The sequence below is a fragment of the Gigantopelta aegis genome, chromosome 14 (assembly GCF_016097555.1).
Source record: "Gigantopelta aegis isolate Gae_Host chromosome 14, Gae_host_genome, whole genome shotgun sequence".
In the NCBI taxonomy this organism is placed as follows: Eukaryota; Metazoa; Mollusca; class Gastropoda; order Neomphalida; family Peltospiridae; genus Gigantopelta; species Gigantopelta aegis.
The window spans coordinates 38,182,275-38,200,953 of record NC_054712.1 but is presented as its reverse complement, the minus strand read 5'-3'; the positions used below and the strand labels follow the sequence as shown (position 1 = coordinate 38,200,953).

Here is an 18,679-nt window from a genome sequence, read left to right as displayed (position 1 = left end):
ACGACATACATTGATCTATTTTGTGAGTAGCCTACACCATCTTGTCCAATTTAAAAGGAACATAAAACAGTTTGTTTGTTTTGTTTAACGACACCACTAGAGCACATTTATTTATCATCGGCTATTGGATGTCAAACATTTGGTACTTTTTGATGTATATGTCTCAGAGAGGAAACCCGCTACATTGCTCCATTAATAGCAAGGGATCTTTTATATGCACCGTCCAACAGATAGGATGGCATACACCACGGCCTTTGATATACCAGTTGTAATGCACTAGGTGGAACGAGAAATATCCCAATGGGCCCACCGACGGGGATCGATCCTAGACCGACCGAGCACCAAGCGAGCGCTTTACCACTGGGCTAAGTTCCGCCCCTAAAAGGAACATAAACAAAGTACTATGTAACGAAGGAAGGAATGTTTTATTTAACGATGAACTCAACACATTTTAACTACGTTTATATGATATCGGCTATTAGGTTGAAGACGACACAGACAATGAGGGGAAACCCGCTGCTGCCACGCAATGGTTTTTATTTATTTATTATTAACAACAAGGGATCTGTTATATGCAGCATCCCACAGACAAAATAGTACATACCACGGCCTTTGTTACACCAGGTGTGGAGAACTGGCTACTTAGGAACGAAGATCAGTTTAAAAAGAAAGAAAGAAATGTTTTATTTAACGACACAGTCAACACATTTTATTTACGGTTTTATGGCGTCAGACATATGGTTAAGGACCACACAGATATTAAGAGAGGAAACCCTTCATGGGCTACTCTTTTCGATTAGCAGCAAGGGATCTTTTATACGCACCATCCCACAGACATGACAGTACATACTACGGCCTTTGATAAACCAATTGTGGAGCACTGGCTGGAACGAGAAATAGCCCAATGGGCCCACCGACGGGAATCGACCCCTGAAAGGAACATAAAGCAATTACTATGTAACGATGGAAGGAATGTTTTATTTAACGATGAACTCAACACATTTTAACTACGGTTATATGGCGTCCGCTATTTCGTTAAGGACGACAGAGACAATGAGAGGAAACCCGCTGTCGCCACGTAATGGGCCAATATTTTCGATTAACAGCAAGGGATCTATTATATGCAGCATCCCACAGACTGGGTAGTACATATCACGCCATTTGTTACATCAGATGTGAAGAACTGGCTACTTAGGAAGGAGGATTAGTTTAAGCCTGGAACACACGTGCTGCTGTGTATTTCGTTATCATTATTTTATAAGAAAACTTTGGTCGTATCATCTGATCATGAACGCTGAACTAATAAATTCTGATCATATCTTACAACGTATCGTATAGCTGACACTGCATCCGTTACTGTGCAATTAATGCGAAGGGCCAAAAGTCATAAACCAGGCGCGGATCCTGGGGGTGAATTTCTGTCGTGGACGGAAGAGTTGGTGTAAGCCTCAGTAGGATAATAATAATAATAATAATAATAATAATCATAATCATAATCATAATCATAATCATAATCATAATAATAATAATAATAAAACCCCTAAAAATCGGACACCCCTTGATAATCTTCTGTAATATACCATACAACACTCCACCACCTGTACGTCCTGACCGTTTGAAACTGTTTCGGATCCGCAGTGCTCCAAAAATAACTCAGTAGGATAATAATAATAATAATAAAAATAATAATAATAACAATAATAGTAGTAGTAGTACTAATAATAATAATAATAATAATAATAGTAATAATAGTAATAGTAATAGTAATAGTAATAGTAATAATAGTAATAGTAATAGTAATAGTAATAGTAATAATAATAATAATAGTAATAATAATAATAATACTTACTGTACTTTACTTACTTATAAGTATTTGACGTGCCTATATCCAATTAAGGTTCAAGCACGCTGTCCTTGGAACACAGTCCAGCAGCCTGGACTGCCTCTCCTGGATGCCTCAACAGCTCAGAACGTATTGTGACAAGTGTGCAAGTTGTGGTCGATTCGGTGACATAGGTTCGAGTCCCAGCAACGGCATGGGATAATTTGTGAGGCCAAAAAGGATTTAATTATCCCCCTGCGCCGGTGCGTTAATATCTATGTAACTAATAGTCAACCTCGACATTCATACAATATATGATTCATACATCAATCAGTGATAATGTACATATTATAAAGATCCACTTCTGTGTGGGTGTGGATAATTGTTGGCATGCTTCCATCAGAGAACTGTTCAAGCACGTATGTCGTGGGTACAACCTCTGACTGTGATTAAAGGGACATTCCTGAGTTTGCTGCATTATAAGATGTTTCCGACTAATAAAATAGTTCTACGATTAATAGTACATATTAAATATATTTTCTTGTTTAGAATATCAGTGTCTGTATATTCAATGTGTTTCTGGTCGTCTTAATATTTGTAAAAAGCCCAAACTGGATTTTGTCTCCAAATAATTTCGAAAAAAAAATATGTTAGGAAATGAAATGAAATTTAACCTAGTACAAATATTAAAACGATCAGAAACACGTTTAATATACAGCCACTAATATTTTATGCAGAAAAATATATTTGATATGTAAGTACAATCGTTAAAAAGTCTCTGTTAGTCGATAACATCTTAAAAATTGCAGCAAACTCAGGAATGTTCCGTTAAATAGCCTGTCCCACTTTTTCTCAAGTATAAGTATAGTATGTACGTTCACTCCATTGCTAATTGTATGATACGCACGTGCCCTTTTTAATTTTCTATTTTAAAGCATAATCACAGAGGAAAAGCTCGATGAATTAATTTCATGACGAATAAAAGAAAGAAAGAAATGTTTTATTTAACGACGCACTCAATACATTTTATTTACGGTTATATTGCGTCAGACATATGGTTAAGGACCACACAGATTTTGAGAGGAAACCCGCTGTCGCCACTACATGGGCTACTCTTTCCGATTAGCAGCAGGGAATCTTTTATTTGCGCTTCCCACAGGCAGGATAGCACAAACCGTGGCCTTTGTTGAACCAGTTATGGATCACTGGTCGGTGCAAGTGGTTTACACATACCCATTGAGCCTTGCGGAGCACTCACTCAGGGTTTGGAGTCGGTATCTGGATTAAAAATCCCTGCCTCGACTGGGATCCGAACCCAGTACCTACCAGCCTGTAGACCGATGGCCTAACCACGACGCCACCGAGGCCGGTTTCATGACGAATGAAACAAAGAAGTGTGAAATAATATTAACAAGTTTGGTTGACTTATTTACACCAATATATCAATTACGACTGTCAGCTGTCGTTTCGCTCGACCATAGGCTACAATATGAATGAATGATTGAATGAATGAATGAATGAATGAATGAATGAATGAATGAATGAATGAATGAATGAATGAATGGATGGATGGATGGATGGATGGATGGATGGATAGATGAATAAATGAATTAATGAATGAATGTTTTACAACACTCTAGCTCGAAAAATACCCTCAAAGAGCCATTAACGTATACTAACATAAAAATTACAAAATGTAAAAACATTAAGAAACAGAACAAAAACAAAACCACCCATCAAACATACAAACAAAATAAAGGCCACACACTCCAAATGATGTTTGGATCAGTGGTGAACAAAATACAAATAAATAAATAAAAAAAACCCTACAAAATAATAATAATAAAATAATAATAATAATAAATAAAATAAAATAAATTAAAAATTAAAAAAGAAAAGAAAAAGGTTGATCTACATAAACAAAACAAAAGCAAACGAAAAAAACAAAAACAAAATAAGACATGGCCAGACAGACAAAAAGAGAAAAACGAAACCCCCCAAGAAAACCGAGGAATAAAGGAAAGAAAAGAAGAAGCGAAAAGATAAAAAGATAAAAATTGTTACATATGTATTAGGTATGTATAGGGTGGTGGTGTTAGCTCAGTCGGTTGAGCTTTCGCCTGAGGTGCTTGCGTCGCAGGAGCGAACCACCTCCGTGGATCCATTCAGCTGATTGGGTTTTATCTCGTTCCAACCAGTGAACCACAACTGGTCAAAGGCCGTGGTGTGCTTTTCTATTTGTGAGAAAAAAAAAATGCATATAAACGATCCCTTGCTGCTAATGGGAAAATGTAGCGAGTTTCCTCTCCTGACTACAAGTTAGAATTACCAAATGTTTGACATCCAATAGTCGATGTTTAATTAATTAATTAACTAATTAATGTGCTCTAATGGTGTCGTTAAACAAAACAAACACACTTTTTAATGCCCTTAGAATACGATACGACTTTAAAGTCGATGTGACTTAGCGCATCCTTCCAATCCTGAAACCATCGAAACATAAATGCTTTTTAACAACTAAAGTTGGTAGTCGAAAACATGTTACCGTGTGTGTGTGTGTGTGTGTGTGTCTGTGTCTGTGTGTGTCTGTGTCTGTGTGTGTGTGTGTGTGTGTGTGTGCATGTGTGTGTATCTGTGCGTGCGCGTGCGTGTGCGTGTTTTTTTTGTGTTTTTTTTTTTACATTTCCTGTATATGCCTACCCATGGTAAAACCCCTCAAAATCGGATGAGGTGCTTTGGTCGACCCATTCCCTAATTATTTTTCCACGTCCCAACCACTGCCCTACGACTGGTATAACAAAGACCGTGGTATGTGCTGTCTTATGATAGGAAAGATCCTTTGCTGCTAATGAAAAAATTTACCGGATATAGGGGGTTTCCTGTAAGACTTCGTGTCAAAAATGACCAAATGTCTGACATCCAATGGCCGATTATTAATATATCAATATCAGTTGTGTCGTTAAACAAAACAAACTTTTTTAAAAACACTTCTTTCGAATATGTTTTACATCAGATCCGTGATCGGGGTAGTGGTGGAGCGCATGAGTGTGTCACCCCCTAAAATACGATTGGCTCCCTTAGAAACTCAATTAAGTATGCCCCCTTAAAAATTTAATTGAAACTTCCCCCACCCCCTCCGCCCAAGTGAGTCCTGCTTATCATACGTTTTTAAAATCCATATAAAAGCATTTTAGAATTCACAAAATAGTAAAATATATAAAATTTTAACAATATAATATTTGGGCCTCTGTAATAATTATTAAATGATATTGGGCTGTTAGTGCGGATGATTTTCCATCCGGAAAAAGAGTGTTCATTTGAATGTTCAAGTCTGAAAGCTCACAAAGATCAAACGAACTGTGGACCAATCAATGACTTTACTCCGCGTCACGTGAATAAGGGGAACAAGTGCTCGCCATATTTCCCCAACATACACACAGACATTGATAATGGCGTTTGTGTGTGATGGTTCTAGTTAGGCCCGGCCAGCGTGTTTCTTCACAAATGTGGCTTTCTATTGTGCAAACGACGGTTAGATATGGATGTACCCTTGGAACGTATTTACCTATTTGATCGCTATTTATGTGTGTTTTTCAGTGAGTTTATCGAGATGTGCTGATCAGTTTTAGTGTGATTATTATCCTCGGGTCCACTATTCACCAACAACAACAACAAAAAGTCATTCGTTTTCCTGTTGGATTATTGTATTTTTAAAAAACCATATTTGTTCAGCTTGCCAAACAAAGCATGGAGGCTGCTACGAGTGTGGAAAAAGACTGCGGTGCTTTGGGACAGCTTTTCCAGGCGATAATCAACGACATGAGAGTAAGTCGAATAAATGTGCAAACCAAGAATCGTGTTTTTAAAATTGAGAGGTCCTCTTGGGGTTTAAAATTTTTAGATTTCTTAAATAAATGATGTTTAATAACAGGGTTTCTAGATAATGGTAGTCCCTCTCCCATGGCTAGTGGTATTCAATGTTGGGCTAGTGAATAACTACTATTGCCATGCCCATTGGCTACTGAATTTGTTTTTGTCAAATGCTGCATTTAAGTCTTATTTTGTAAATATAAATATCCTGCCTAGCCTACCTAGTAACCTACCCACTGCCCCTCCCCGCCAAATGTAATGGTTTTTAAACTCTTATCTCCATCTTTAGGTGACATATACGATGATTACAATTATTTGTATTTATTTAAAAGTATGGCTAGTGAATTTTTAATCATGGCTAGTAAAAAAATTAAGGAAAGAATTCGACCTGTACCCTTCTATATGAAGGCTCTAAAGACTAACCCTAACCGTAACCATTGAAAGGGTGGTACAGGTCGAACTCATGCCAATTTTAAATCACTGATCCCATGGCTAGTGGATTTTTTTTAGCAATTCAAGAAGCCCTGAATAATAATCATTATTAATAATAATATTATTATTATTATTTTGTGCTTTGAAATAAGCGTTAATATTTTGGGAATAATTATTAATCCTTGGTGGAATGGAAATAATGATAATTTTATTATTGTTATTTATTTTTACTTTGTTTAAAAACAATGATATATATATACATATATATAACTCAAAAGCTAGGTTGTAACAGTCAAAAACTGTTATCCAACAGAAGTCGCAGATTATAAAAGTCGTAATCGTAGTTTAGTCTGAATACTCTTCTGTTTAAAGAGCTAGACAGACATTATGACTGTTATAATCACTCCGTTATTAGTCATGTCGTTCCTGGGTCATAATGCCCCCCAGTTACCAAGGAGCAAAGCATCCTCATACATGTATAATGTTAAAGCCGCACACCCTAGTTCCATCCAGCGAAAATAAAATATAATTTGGTTAATCTACAAACCTGTAACACACTTAGATCACGTTTTTATCAAATGGAGTGAAAAAGCAGGTTTTATATCGATAAATACCATGGGAATCCCCATGTCCCAATTGCTTGAATAATTTTGAAAGTTAGTATTCTGATGTCACCGGTAGAAGCACAACAATGCCTACGTCACGACAAATTTCACAGACTTGGGCTGTGTTCGTTTCACCTCTCCTGGACATGTTCCAACTGTTCTGTCCTGGTTGTATCCCCTCTCCAGATATCGTAAGACTTAGCAAAATTATTGGTTTTAAGGGTTTGTAACGTTTTGTATTGAGACACTTACTTGTCTGAACTTTATTGTTACTGAAAATGTTCACGAACTGTGAAGAAAAATCTCACAAATGAACAACAACAAATCAGATGTTGATTGCGCGAACCGTGCACGAGAAAACAAACCGAACCAAAATGATAACGGTCACGTGATATACCAACGTCTGTGACATTAAAAATAGATTGGACCTCGCTTGCTTAACGTTTTTTTCTCGACAACACGTTTTGTGAAAAAATGCATTTCGTGGTTTTACAAACATCAGGATTACCAAAAAGCACTTCAGGTGAATGGAAATGTATATTCTAAATAATAAAATGTAAGTAAAGTGCACTTTTATTTGTGAAAAATGGGGTTTGATAGCGAAAAACAACGCCGTAATGGTTAACAAATAAACGTAACTAGGGTGTGTCCCTTTAATTAGTATTAGCAATTGGTTGGAATTTTATCATTGGTTATGATCGGTTGACACCAACCAATCAACTTTCGATTACACAATCAGTTTGCAGGGCTTGAACGTAAGAATTTGTTACCCACGGCATTAAAAAATAATATGCCATAGATAAAACGGCCCACTGATGGCAATTTTAAGCCTGCCTTTGGTCATTTTTTAAAAGGTGACTTTTACAGCAAATAAATATGACTGAAAGGTTATTTTGTTGCATGTAGACATATTATAAATATTAAATACTGGCAGATAATGTACACCAGCAGTGTTCTTGCTGCTCCATTTAAGCACCCATTTTGCCACCCTCCTTTCACGTTCCCCGCCCTCCTTTATTTTCCAGCACCTATCTCTGCTATTTCTAAATGCACTTTTTTTCACACAAAAAACAACAATCAGTCTGCACACTGTGACACTGGACATCAAAGGAAACAAGCTGCGGTGTGTACGAAAAAGCAATTGACGAAACATTCACGACAGTTACCGTAACGTAATTTAACAGTATTTTTAACAGCCTTTATTTTGTCCAATATCTGTATCCATTTGTATGTTTGATAGACACAATAAAAGTTATATTTTATGTAAGCAATGAAAACATTTTAATTTTTTACGGATTCGGCAATCTCCGATTGAAAAAACCCCTCTTATTTGGCGCCAAATTTGTCACGTGATCAGAAGGGTCATTCTATCTTTTGTTTCCACTAACTATCATTTGATATTTTGTTGTCAGTTGCAGATATAATTGGTTGAAACTGATGATTTTTACTTTCTGTTATTCTATTTATTCAGCAGTTCTTTATAAAATATTGTAAACTTTTCATTTTGAGGGGATATGAACGCTTATAAAAACAACGGAAGTGGTAGTGTTTATCATTAAAATCATTTATCTTCAATCTAATTAAAATTAGCTCCACTATTACATGTGGATCTAACACCAGCCAGTTGGAGCTCATGTCCACCAATCAAAACCTTACTTGCAGAATCCTGCCACTGATTTAAAACTAACAACACTGCGTAGTCCCCAATGTCCAGGTAACATTTCGTCTGAAATAATAATTTAAATATTGACCAATCACACTTCGCCTTTTATAACGTTATTTGGGAGCATACAAATTCTAAAAATATCGTGCGAGTCTATTTTACTGGCCGCAGTACAGCGAACCATACCAATACGTACGGGGTGGGTTATCAGTCTTCAGTTTTACATTACAAATTATTTATTTTATAAAATAAAACATGTTTTATGGCATTCGTAATTCACACGAAACATGTCGTATACCCTCAGGATAATTTGGAATGTTTTCAAATTATTTTTAAATCACTGGCAGGATTCTGCAAGTAAGGTTTTGATTGGTGGACATGAGCTCCAACTGACTGGTGTTAGATCCACATGTAATAGTGGAGCTAATTTTAATTAGATTGATTTATCTTGTTTGCCAAATAATCTATACACCATCTTTACAAAAACGAAACTACTTTTTATCAGCTGGCGATAATATTTTATCACAGCGATCAATTCATTCGATAAAGATGGAAATAACAAAAATGTATCTGACATTAGGAGATCACTTTACAAACATCTTTATTGTTTTTCGTATATATCTTGAAATCTTTATTAAAAATAATAATATTAAAACTTTGATCGGTCCAGCAAAACCAGAACTGCCCGTGAATGTCAGACCGATATCATCTTCGGTTCAATTAAAAGACGAGTCTTTTTATAAACCTCATTGCACTTTTTTGTAGGCAAAATAAGGAGTATGTCTTTTCTCAAAGTCTGCCAACAAACAACAATATGGTAACCAAACTACTCCCCCCCCCCCCCCCCTCCCCTTTTTCGTTTTTTCTTTTCGTTTATTGGTGTGGTTTTTTTTTTTTTTTTTTTTTGAAGGGTGTGGTGCCGAGCGGCCGCCCTCTTTTAATTTTTACCCAGCGAGAACACTGCACCAGGTATATATTAATTTTGCTGTTATTGAGGAGTTTTACCGATGGCAGTAATTTTTATCCAGCAGCACATAAATGCCATCGGTGATGCTCCCGACCCACAGCAATTTATATCTCAACGGCGGCAATTGCCGTCATTAAGTTCGAGCCCTGAGTTTGAATTGCAAGGGCCAAGCTTCTCTTGTCGTGTTCATCCTTCAAATGGCTTATTATTTTACCTTTAATAACCATTTAAAGGCGCAGACCCTAGTTTTAACCATTTTGGTTGCCATCAGAGACAACACTATAATGAAAACACATATAATTTTTGCCTTAGTACCTGTCAGTAGGTAAAGATTTAGCGATTGCTTTCTATTATGTACAACAATAATCCTATGTTTAATGATAATTTTTTAGTTTGACATCATTTGATGACATATTTCTCATATTAATCACTAAAACACACAATACAGTAAGAAACCTGGCAGCATCTTCATATTTAAATGAAAAGTTGAAAGTGAGTACATCAAATGAATAAATGAATTTTTAACAACGCCCCCGCACGAAAAATACATAGGCTATTGGGTGTCAAACTATGGTAATTCAAAACATGAAGTGATGATCAACATCAGTATAAAAATTTAAGAGTCGAAGAAAAACACAGTGACATAAAGAACTGTGCATGCAAAAATACAAATATTGCAGGTAGATCAAATTAAAATTTAGAGTATTAATTAGTATCACATAAAAATTGTAATAAAAATTCTGGATGGAATCGAAATGATTCCATTGGGTACATCACTACAGGACCTGGTACATAGATCTATAACTGTCCTCATTGTTGAACTTTACCATACGTCCTTATTGGCTTGACATATTTGTTTTAAGGTATATTGTTAACATCGCACTAATTGAGTAAAATGTTGTGGGTTTGAATTCCAGTCAGTATTGTGTGAATTCCACATGAATTTGTATTCATGAATGTATGGTAATACAACACACATGACAAGGGAATGGGTGCAGGTAGAAATATCTTTCTGGCATGTTACAATGGATGTTTTCAGTTTAATATTTGGCAATACCTGTACATGTATAAGATCTGTATGTTGAGTAACTCAGGCACGACAAGCCTAGATCTATACATCAGCGCAACGTCGTAAAAAGCCGAGCTAATGGGCTTGGCATTTTATTATGAACGATAGAGAGCTATAAATCAAATTTACATACATGTATTTGTGAATATTGTCAAGTACGAAACAGAAACAACAAAAAAGAAAAAACAAAAGATTTAAAGTAATTTCAATACTGTTAGGAATGGTATTGAAAAAAGGAAAAAGTCTATACTAATACATAGTCTTAATAATAGTAATACATGCATTTGTGTTTTCATGATATGTCAACCCTAGTTTTGTGTTGTTGTTATAATTAAATTCCAGACTTGCAAAAACTACATACTACATGGGGCGGGATTTAGCTCTGTCAGTTGAGTGCTCACTTGAGGTTCTTGTATCGCAGGATCGAACCACCTCGATAGATCTATTCAACTGATTGGGTTAAAAATTTCACATTCCAACCAGTGTACCGTAACTGGTGAAAGTATGTGCTTTCCTGTCTGTGGGAAAGTGCATATAAACGACACTGCATTAAGGAAAGTATAGCGGGTTTTCTCTGATGACTACGAGTCAGAAATACAAAATTTTTGACATCCAGTAGTTGATGATTAAATTAATTAATGTGCTCTAGTGTTAAACAAAAGAAAAGGTTTTTTACATACTATGTCATCATGGGATCTTTTATAAATATATGCTTTCCCTCAGACAGGACAGTACATACCATAGCCTTTGATATAATATAGATACCAATTGGGGGTGATTGGTTGGAATGGGTGAAAAACAACCCATTAGAAAATGCGTCCACTTAGTGGCCCCTAGGTTTAAAACCCCTCAAGCGACTGCTCTACCAACTGAGCCACTTGTAAATCTGAGATAATTTAGTTTTAAAGATCTGGTTAGTGACTGTTGGTGATCAGTTGAAAATTGAGTAGCAATTACTATTTAACATATATTACAAATGTTTAGCGATAGATTCTGCAATTTGCATAGTGACATGATATTGCAACAAGGGTGGGATGTAACCAGTGGTAAAGCACTCACTTGATGCACGGTCGGTTTGGGATCGATACCCGTCGGTGGGCCCATTGGGCTATTTCTCATTCTAACCAGTGTACCACGACTGGTATATATCAAAGGCCATGGTATGCAGCACTTCTAGATTATGGTAGCCCCACTCCCATGGCTAGTGATATTCAATGGTGGGCTAGTAAATAACTACTATTGCCATGCCCGACAGCTAGTGATAAACATTTGTTAAATATTGCAGTTAAGTCTTATTTTGTAAAAATATGAATATCCATTCCCAACCCAAAGCCCTCATTGTTAGTGTTTTTAAGCTCTATCTCCCTCTTTAGGTGATATATCTCATTATTACTATTATTTAGAAAAATTGTATTAACTTAAAGTAAAGTAGGGCTAGGAATTTTTTATCATGGCTAGTAAATGTTTTAAATCACTGATCCCATGGCTAGTGGATTTTATGCAAATTCTAGAAGCCCTGGGTATGTGCTATCCTGTGTATGGGATGGTGCATATAAAAGATCCCTTGCTACTAATGGGAAAATGTAGCAGGTTTCCTCTCTATGCCACTGTCAAAATGACCATAATATGTTTGACATCCAATAGCCGATAATTAATTAATGTGATCTAGTGGTGTCATCAAACAAAACAAAAATCATTTTTTATATTGCATCATGATATGGAACAATATGTTCCCTATATATATATATATATATATATATATATATATATATATATATATATATATATTTGTAAGTATACATGTACATGTATACAGTGTGTATGTGGTGGATGCAAGTTTCATCTGTTATGTAATCTTATCAGCTTCTGTTCAGGACTGGTATCTTAAGTTGTGTGTTGTGTGTATCAGAACGGGATGGAAATCTATGAATGTAGGATCATGATTGGGCTGCACGTGTGCCAGAATGAAAGTACATACCGGTACAGACATACGTGTAGGGAGGTTAGTGTCGTTCGTTGACTGCAATTAACCATCATAATATCAGATGAGCCTTTCATGCCATGATGACCTGTCTAGATTGCAGGCGTCTTTGAAAGTAAACCTTGAAGTCTGCTGAATGTTCTTGCACACATTTTGTGTTAATAAGGAGGCATGCGGCCAAATAAAAAATGTGTGTATGGTTTTTTTTTTAAGGGTATGTACAAGTAGCTTAGTAGGTAAGCTATAACTATTTTAAAAAAAAGATTGTCCTAAAATCTGTCAAACCGGTTTTGTCAAAGAGCAATATTTTTATTAACATTTCAATCAAATGCTGCATGCTCTCAATGGTTTGAAGATCGGGGGGGGGGAGTTTTAAGGCCGGCGGAACCGGAATCACACATTTTTTTTATTTGGCCTATAAATTTTTGCAGTCTTGCAAAGGAAGGAAGGAAGGAAATGTTTTATTCAATGACACACTCAAAACATTTTATTTACGGTTAAATGGCGTCCGACATGGTTAAGGGCCACACAGATATATTTGAGAGAGGAAACCCGCTGTCACCACTTTATGGGCTACTCTTTTTGATTAACAGCAGGAGGTCTTTTATATGCACCATCCCACAGTCAGGGTAGTACATACCACAGCCTTTGATATGCCAGTCGTGGTGTACTGGCTAGAACGAGAAATGGGGCCCACCGACGGGGATCGATCCCAGACCGACCGTGCATCAAGAAAGTGCGTTATCACTGGGCTACGTCCCGCTCCACCCTCTTTAAGAGCTATAGGTCTGTAACACACCTTTTAAATTTAATGACTAAATTTACAAGTTTTTTAAATGTAAAAATTCAGTTTTGGCTACACCAACGGGGATTGATCCCAGAACGACCTCGCATCCAGCGAGCGCTTTAAAACTGGGCTGCATCCCGCTCCTCTTGCAGAGCAATGCAAAAAGATTTTGTTGCTGTTTAAATGAGAACTTCAAAGAGCTATGTGACTTGGGCCTCAGGTCAACAGACAGACTTTGTAAAACACTCATGAATGATGAATTCTTATTCGTTATCGTGTCATGGAAAGGAAAGGAATGTTTGGTACAGGACACCGCAGCACATTTTAAACTTGGCGAACTGTCTGTACATTTTATTTTCAAGTTTTGCTTAGCATCAGAATTAATTAATTTTAAAATTTAGTAAATCGTGATATGATACAGAATAAAGTGTTCTTTGAAACTACTGCTAGGATCGATCCCCGTCAATGGGTTGGCCCGTTGGACTAATTCTCATCCCAGCCAGTGCACAATGACAGGTACATATCAAAGGCCTTGGTATGTGCTATCCTGTCTGTGGGATGGTGAATATAAAACATCCTTTGCTACTAAATAACAGAACCAATGTAGCAAGTTTCCTCTCTTAGACTATGTCAAATTTATCAAATGTTTGACATCTAGTAGCTGATGATTGATAAATCAATTTGCTCTAGTGGTGGTGTTAAACAAAACAATCTTTAACAGAAACTACTACTACATTGTATTTGGTGGTTAACATATTAATTAGCAAGGTAAAGTGTCTATCTGTCCATCCATCCATCCACCCATCCATCGATCCAGTTGGGATTTTGAACACGTCTATCCCGAGTTCGGGTTCCGATAAGATCGGGGGTCTGACTCGGGGCAGAAAAAAATATTTTATATGCGGTTTCTCACAGACATGACAGTACATACCATAGCCTTTGATGTACTGATTGTGGCTGGAAAACCCCGGAGTCCACTGAGGTGAATTGATCCTGTGACTTTTTACCACTGAGCTACAATGTGTATGTATTTATCTAACCCCTTGTCATCACTGGCTAGCCAGGATTTTATATAGGGGAGGGCGACAACCCACTGTATGATTTTTATAAAATTTAATACAGTTTAAAACAAGAAAGTTTGATGGGGGGGGGGCATGACCCCCCTCCCTACAACACTGCTTGACATGTTTACTGTTTATATTTATATCCAAATAAGTTTCAATCACGCTTTCTTGGGCACACACACATACTTCAGATGTGAACCCGGTACCTACCAGTCTTAAGTCCGATGGTTTAACTACACCGCTGAGGCTGGTATCAGTGTCGTGACCCGATGAAGAGGAAATAAAGTGATTATTAACTACCTGTCTGTTGGCTTGTTGCCACAAATCTATTACCACTTACTACAGTTACTGTTAGAATACAAAACAATTTACTGCAAAGATTTATGTGAAGAAGACCAACTTGAGAAAAAAATGATGTGTTTGGAATATTGTCAGTGCAGACGTTGTCGGTGAAGTTTGGAACAGTGTACATGTGCAGTGTAGTACTCCCTTCTTGACTAAAAATAACTAAATATAAAATCTGCACTGGTATGTCACACCGGCGTTGTGGTTAGACCATCGGTCAACATGCTGGTAGGTACTGGGTTTGGATCCCAATCGAGGCATGGGATTTTTAATCCAGATACCGACTCCAAATCCTGAGTGAGTGCTCCGCAATGGTTTGTGCTATCCTGCCTACGGGAAGCGCAAATAAAACATTCCTTGCTGCTAATCGGAAAGAGTAGCCCATGAAGTGGCGACAGCGGGTTTCCTCTCAAAATCTGTGTGGTCCGTAACCATATGTCTGACGTCATATAACCGTAAATAAAATGTGTTGAGTGCATCGTTAAATAAAACATGTTTCTTCTCTTTTTTTTTGGTATGTCACCTCCATTTTACAAATTCAGTTTTGTTATGTTCAATTGTACTTCCAATTTACATGTATGTGTATTCTGTATGTACACTCCCTAAATATTTATGTAAATCATTTAGGGATGGTAGCAAAAAAACCCTTGAAACAAATAAAACAAAATGGTTTATTGGAGGATGGTTTCAGATATTCAACAGGTATATATATCAGTGGCGTAGGAAGGTGCCAAAAAGTGTGCGTGGGTGGGTGGGCACCCTTTTATATTTACACACTTACATTATTATAAAGCAAAATATCTGAAAAGTGTGGGGGGGGGGGTGTTATATTTATATTTATTTATTATTCCAGTGTGAACGGTGATATTCATAAATATTTCAAGCTCTAAGATTTAAATAATTACTTTAAGAGTTTGTATTTGTAGAACTTGGTTCTGCCATGTGATGTATACAAATTTGCAGCTGTTGTAATGTCATGATGACACCTGAAGTTAAAACAGGTTTACAGTTGGGCGTGTAGTTTCATTCATTGTCAGTTATTGACACATGGCTTGCTGATAATGGGTAACATAAGCTGAGACAAAAAAATTAAATTAGACAGCACATTTTGATTAACATAATTTATATCTAAACCCTTTTTTTTTTTTTTTTTTTTTTTTTTTTTTGTATTCTTTATAATGGGAAAACAATCCTGTATGACAAAGAAACCATAAAACAAGTCCCGGTTAAATGTAAATTATATTCCATGTGGCTTATGTTTGAATATGAGAAAAAAGTGAAGCTGTTTACCAAAGACATGTGGTTATTCAAGTCGTCTCAAGTTAAGCAAGGAAGGAAGGAATGTGTTCTATAACGATGCACTAAACAGGTGTTTATTACTGTTATATATGGTGTTCAACATATGGTATCCGGCCACACAGTTATTGAGAGAGGAAACCTACTGTCACCACATTGTGGGCTATTCTTTTTGATTACGGCAGCAAGAGGTCTTTTACTCTTTTATGTGTAATGTTCTATAGACAGGATAGTACATACCAAGGCTCCTGTTGCACCCGTTGTGGAGCACTGGCTGGTACCAGAAATAGCCCAATTGGCCCACAAACAGGAATCAATCTTAGATTGAGGTGTGAGATGTAGCCTAGTGGTAAAGTGCTCACTTGATGCACGGTCAGTTTGGGATCGATCCTCGTTGGTGGGCCCATTGGGTTATTTCTCACTCCAGCCAGTGCACTACGACTGCTACATCAAAGGCTGTGGTATGTGTTATCCTGTCTGTGGGATGATGCATATAAAAGGTCTGTTGCTACTAATGGAAAAATGTAGCCCATGAAGTGGCGACAGTGGGTGTCCTCCCTCAATATCTGTGTGACCGATGCCATATAACCGTGAATAAAGTGTGTTGAGTGTGTCGTTAAATAAACCATTTCCTTCCCTCTTCTTAGACAGACTGCACATCAAGCAGTTGCTTTACCACTGGGCTACACCCAGACCCTCAGGATAGTAGATGTTCAAAAGGACAAAATATATAAGTAATATAGCTCCTGCCTCACCTTAGCTGGGAGAAAAGTGAGAGAAAAATTGTTTAAATTTATGTTCATGCTAATATATCCAATTAAAGTTCAAGAACAATGTCTTGGCAAGCCTCTGAAAATTGCGAGAATGATCGTTTTATTTGCATGTGACACATGCAAATCTCAGGCACGCGTGCAGACAATTATGCAGGTGAGGGGGTTTAGACTGTGGCAAGCATAGCTTGTAGGGGGTCGGGCCATAAATAAAAAGAATAAAATTCGCCTGGAGCAGGGAGGGGTTCCAATTCCCAAAACGATCCATTTGCATGCATACCTGAATCAAGTTTTGTGAAACTGGGAACTCGTATATATATATATATTGTGATAAACTAATTCTCATAATACCCACCCCTAGTTTCTAGACGAAGATTTCCATTTAGAGGTACAATGCATGTTAGGTTGCCCTTTTTTAATGTTGCACTCCCTACCAGTGTTTCTGCCAGAAAGAAATTTTTGGGTATGTCACTATGGAACTGAATGGGGCTATGGGGGGGGGGGGGGGGGGGGGGGAGAGGACCTCCCCCACAAAGAAAATGGGTTAAGTTTAGGCTTAGAGCTAAGAAAATAATACAGCAACGATAAGAGTAATTTTGTCAAAAGGTTAACTTAGAAAAATTAAATCTATTAAATATTTTGGGTACGGTGCCTTACCCGTTTGACCAGCCTTGGTGGCGGCGTGGTTAGGCCATCGGTCTACAGGCTGGTAGGTACTGGGTTCGGATCCCAGTGGAAACCCTGAGTGAGTGCTTCGCAAGGCTCAATGGGTAGGTGTAAACCACTTGCACCGACCAGTGATCCATAACTGGTTCAACAAAGGCCATGGTTTGTGCTATCCTGCCTGTGGGAAGCGCAAATAAAAGATCCGTTGCTGCTAATCGGAAAGAGTAGCCCATGAAGTGGCGACATCGGGTTTCCTCTCTCAATATTTGTATGGTCATTAACCATACATGTATGTCTGATGCCATATAACCGTAAATAAAATGTATTGAGTGCATCATTAAATAAAACATTTCTTTCTTTCTTTCCATACCCTGCCTGCCTACTTAGGGACATAGGGTGGGTTGTAGCTCAGTGGTAGAGAGCTCGCCGGGGTGTGTGTGTGTGTGTGTAGTAGGTTACAGGATCGATTGCCACAGATGGAATTGTTTTTCTCATCCCGACTAGTGCCTCTCAGCTAGTATGTAAAAGGCCTTGTTATGTATTGTCCTACCTGTAGGAAAATAAATATAAAAGATCCCTATGCTCATGTGATTATGGTCTTAAATAAAAATTCCTGTTTTGTTTTCTCTAGAAAAATCCTGTAGCTGCAGCTTGGGCCAGGGGGAGGGGGTGGGGGTTACAGTAGACTTAGGTCATTGTAAATTATGCTGTCATGAACGGTTTACTATGCAAAAAAAGAAAAATAGGTCTAATTTGTTATGAAGTTCAGTAGACTCCCGAGTTCATTGTAAATGTTCCGACGCCATATAACCATAAATCAAGTGTGTTGAGTTCGTTGTTAAATGAAACATTTCCTTCCTTCATTGTAAGCTTACTGTGCCAAAGACAAAAAGTAGTAAATAAGATTTAATTTGCTATGTGATACAGTAGACTCAGAGGTCATGGTAAATAATGCTGTCATGAAGTGCTTACTGTGCAAAAAGAAAAGAATAAGGTGTAATTTGTGAATTTGTAAATTTATGTCTTGAAGTGCTTACTGTGCATAAAAAAAGAGAGAAAGATTTAATTTGCTATGTAATACAGTAGATTGTAAATAATGCTGTTATGAAGTGCTTACTGTGCAAATTAAAAAAAAAAAGGTGTAATTTGTAACTGCTGTCATGAAGTGCTTACTGTGCAAAAAGAAAAAAATACGGTGTAATTTGTAACTGCTGTCGTGAAGTGCTTACTGTGCAAAAAAAAGAGAAAAAAATAAGGTGTCATTTGTAAATGCTATCGTGAAGTGCTTACTGTGCAAAAAAAACAACAAATAAGGTGTCATTTGTAAATGCTGTCATGAAAT

At 37.1% G+C, this 18,679-nt stretch overlaps 1 protein-coding gene across 4 annotated transcripts in view; it reads left to right on the top strand.

The window, feature by feature from the left end:
* Positions 1 to 5,266: 5,266 nt before the first annotated feature.
* The window catches only part of LOC121388003 (protein MTSS 1-like), a 121,791-nt gene continuing 108,378 nt past the window's right edge, over positions 5,267 to 18,679 (top strand). For all 4 annotated transcript variants that reach the window (XM_041519196.1, XM_041519198.1, XM_041519197.1 and 1 more), the window contains exon 1: positions 5,267 to 5,647. In XM_041519196.1, coding sequence (XP_041375130.1) covers positions 5,570 to 5,647 — 78 coding nt within the window. In that variant the 5' untranslated portion in view covers positions 5,267 to 5,569. The remainder of the gene's footprint in view (positions 5,648 to 18,679) is intronic.